General features: G+C 46.1%; 1 protein-coding gene across 1 annotated transcript in view; it reads left to right on the forward strand.

Annotated features, from left to right (window-relative positions):
- Positions 1–885: 885 nt before the first annotated feature.
- RNF123 (ring finger protein 123) overlaps positions 886–3,749 on the forward strand; it is a 34,280-nt gene continuing 31,416 nt past the window's right edge. The window contains 2 exon segments of the mRNA XM_009864779.1: positions 886–1,075; positions 2,067–2,151. Coding sequence (XP_009863081.1) covers positions 994–1,075; positions 2,067–2,151 — 167 coding nt within the window. The 5' untranslated portion in view covers positions 886–993.

Genomic DNA, 3,749 nt, shown 5'->3' on the forward strand with positions numbered 1-3,749 from the left:
GACTAGATCTTTTGAGATCTCTTCCAACCACTAAGATTCTGTGAAGGGGCGGATGTGTGTTGCCGTGCTCTGCCCTTTCTCTGACCTGTTGAAAGCAGCGTCTGCTCCAGCTGAGAAAAAAACAATCAAAACCTGGCACTGCAGCAGTGCATCTCGTGCGGTGCCAGCGTGGCCATGCTGCGCTCTCAGCCAGGGCATTCAGGTTGTTTCAGCTGGGCTCGTTGCCCTTGTGAAGAGGTTGGGGCACTCCTCACCATCCTCTGGTGTTTTTAACCTGCCCTGACAGAGGTGAAATAATGTCTTCCACCTTTAGAGTACTTTTAGCATAGTGCACATTGTGCTATCTGCTTTGCTTTGATAGTAAATGCTGTGTTTCTGTTTAATTGTTTTATTCTGTGTTTTGATATGATACTCATTTGTAGTCCACTTAATCTGCATTTGTCTCATTCCTTCTCCCGCTCTCTGTTTTGGATAGCAGAATAGTCTAATAAGCTGATAAACAGAAGAATAACCAGTTGCTTATTCCTATCTTAAAGAATACATCAGGACATGAGTAGAAGTGTGATGCGGTTGCCAGTTTTGGTGGTGTTTGGCAGTAGTGGTAGCGGCGGCTCTGTGCTGGCTTGGTGCTCCTGGCTCAAACTCGGTGCAAAGGTTGTCTGTGTTTCTGGCTTGGTTCTGCCTGTGCCTTTGTTTGGAGCGGGGTCTGTGTGATTGTCTGAGTGTGGCTTAATGTCTCATCTGCTTTGGGAAGATTTTGAGCTGTTGGGCAGGGGACACTGAGGGCTGGGGGGGCAGTTAATTTGGCTTTGGGCTCTTGTATGATGTCGTTAGTGCCAGAACTCTGGCTATTTTTGGCTCATCCCTGTTGTTCAAACCAGGTGTATCAGCCTCCAAGCAAGGGAGAATTCTAAAGGCAGCATCCTCCCCAGCCAGTTTTGCTTTCGGTGTCTGTCTGTCTTATGTCTGCTCAGGAAGTGGTGCCTGTGAAGGATGACGTCGAGAGGTGCTGGGACTGCGTTCTCGAGGAAGAACTACAGGCTGAGCACTGAGCCAGAGAAGTCCAAGGTCACAGGTATGGGCCTGTACATGCCGTACAAAAGCAGGACCACTGCCTTTCAGTTGCAGTTACCTTGCTGATGTGAGGTGTGAAGGGACAGAAACTGAGTAAATCCTTGAACCGAGATGAGATTTTGGGAGGGATATTGCTGTAATACTAAGGACTCTGGAAGCTCATATCACAGTGCCCTTTCTTCAGCACACAGCCCTGCCTCATGAGGCTGGAGAATGTCATGTTGCCTGCCTTTGTCCCATCTGATCTGGGTAGTTTGCCTTCCAGGATGAAGAGCTTGTCAAGCTCTCAGATCAATCCTTTCTGGGAGATTTTGCTACCTGCTAGACAGTCTATTTTCTCTCAGGCTCACCAACCCAGCAGAAGTGTGCTTATGAGACCGCAAATCTGGCATTTGAGGGCACTGCTGCACCCAGAGATAAAGCATGCCGCACCAGTGTGACACTGGGGATTGTTTTGCACAAAGAAAGCTGAAGTGGGGCATGCATCGTTAAAGAGAGCTATGGGTTAGACGAGATGAGCTGCGTTTGCAAGCTTTTCCATCTCGGCATCTTCTAGTGTGGTTAAGAGATGTACTTACTTAAAAAGTCCCAGGTATGAACAGGACATCAAGAATTGCAATAGTGATAAGATTCTGGGGTGTTTTTTTAAATGAAATTGGATTCTCACTTCCAGCTTTTGGTTACTTTGTCTGGAAGTAGTACAGCAGGATGTAGCCTCCCAATTGCAGTTGTAGAGCAGCTCAAATTGGAGAGAACCCTTGTTGCAGAGATGCACCCGCTAATGCTGCTAGATGCACCCCTTAATGCTCACAGGCTGCTAGTGAAGACAGTAAAATGATGAATGAGTTCTTGAAACTGCGTTTTCCACCGTGTTGCTCTGCAAACGTGAACATCATTTCCCCGTAGTTACCAGCTTCTTGCTTGTGCATTAAATGGGTGTTTGAGTTTACCTCCTGACTCTCTAAGCTTGTTTCCCTTCTGTTTTTCACAAGGGATTGTGAACAGCAGGCTGCTGAATGATTATCTGCACCGGGTATTTACCAATGCTGATGGGAACCAGCCTGCAGCCGCTTACAGGTATCAGACTTCTCATTCGCTAGATGGCAAGTGATGCTGTTTCAGTCCCCAGATATACGGCACTGCAGTGAAAGGAAAGATCTTTTAGTGCCACACAGTGATCTTTGTTAAAAGCACAGCAGCACTGTGTTATAGAAATGGCTCATGGATCTTGCCCCACCTTTAAAGACTTTATTCAAATGACAGGGCTTGCTAGGAAGGATTCTTCAGAATTTTTCACATGAAAACCCCCATATGCAAAATTACTAGGCAATATTTCTGAAATAAATAGACAAACATTCACCTTATTGTTTCTGTTCCCTCTTTACTTGTAAGGAAGTGCAAAATGTACATGTTTTTAGGTACAGGAATGAAAAATAGATTGTCAGTACCCTGTAAACTAAAAGCAACGCTATTACTGATACATGAAGTACCACACATTTCTCAGGCTGTGGAACTGTTGGTACTTCTATTATTAGGAGTTATGAAAGGAAAAGAAACACAAGCTTCTTGGTTAGTATCTGCTTTTCTCTATTTGTTTTCAGTTCTCCTTCACCCTGTAGCCCAGAAACTTGTAGTTTTGGATGAGAGAAATTTCCCTGGCAGTTAGCTCTTTTGCCAGAGGCAAGTCAGACAGGTTCAGGGTAGGCAGGAGTGAGGTAGAGCAAGGCAGGCATGCAGGTCGTGCTGGCTGGCAGAGCTGCAGAGTGGCTGGGGTCACATTCCATGGCCTATACTTAGCCCTGCCAGCTCAAATGTGAGCTCAGAGCTCACAGAGCTAAAAATAGCTCTTGGCCCTCTCTGCTCAATCCTGGTGAGCTCGGGTTGTGGTGGGAGGGGAGGCAAAGTGAGTCGTGTTACTTTGCCATGAGCTCTTCTGCCAGCACGCCTTGGAATATTCCATCTGCCTGAGCGTTTTGGTTTTCAGCGTTTCTGATTTCTTTGCCTGGTGATTAATGACTTGAAAGCACAGAACCAATAGTTTGTTGGACGGATCTCTCTTTTTTTTTCTGCCTCCCACATTTTTCCCTGGCCTTGGCTATTGGGTAGAATGCCCAGTAGCAGTCAAATAGGTATTGAAATTAAAATTTACCGTACGAGAGTAACTTTTATGGTATGACATCTTGTCTACAGGGGCCTGAATTCCTTATAGAGGCGCTTGCTGCAGACATGTCTCTGGCTGTCTCAAGCTCTTCTAACCTCTTTCCAGAACTCCTTCTCCATGCTAGCTGCTGATTAAGCTGCTTTCTCGAAGCCACCCTCTCACACGCCAACCAAAACTGATTCTTTGATTCCACTTCTGTGTATCTTCACATCTATTAGACTGTCACCACAGTTTTAGGGAAAATCCTGGTCCTGGAGAAGTGGGAAGTTGGAAATGGGAAGCAGAGATAGGAACAATTAGTGACTCTCACAATAAAAGGAGGTCCAGCCGGGGTTCCTAAATGTCCTGCAACTTGACCTGTGGTGTTCTGTGTGTTCTTGGGAGAGTCAGAAAGGGAGAGAGCACGAGGTGGGAAGGTTTGCTGCTGTTAGAAAGCTGTTTAGAGCAATGTAAAGCTAAGGTGGCTGCAATGGGGACTGGATAGTGAAATGGTCTGTGAAACTCAGTGTAGGGA

The sequence above is a fragment of the Apaloderma vittatum genome, unplaced genomic scaffold (assembly GCF_000703405.1).
Source record: "Apaloderma vittatum isolate BGI_N311 unplaced genomic scaffold, ASM70340v1 scaffold40492, whole genome shotgun sequence".
In the NCBI taxonomy this organism is placed as follows: Eukaryota; Metazoa; Chordata; class Aves; order Trogoniformes; family Trogonidae; genus Apaloderma; species Apaloderma vittatum.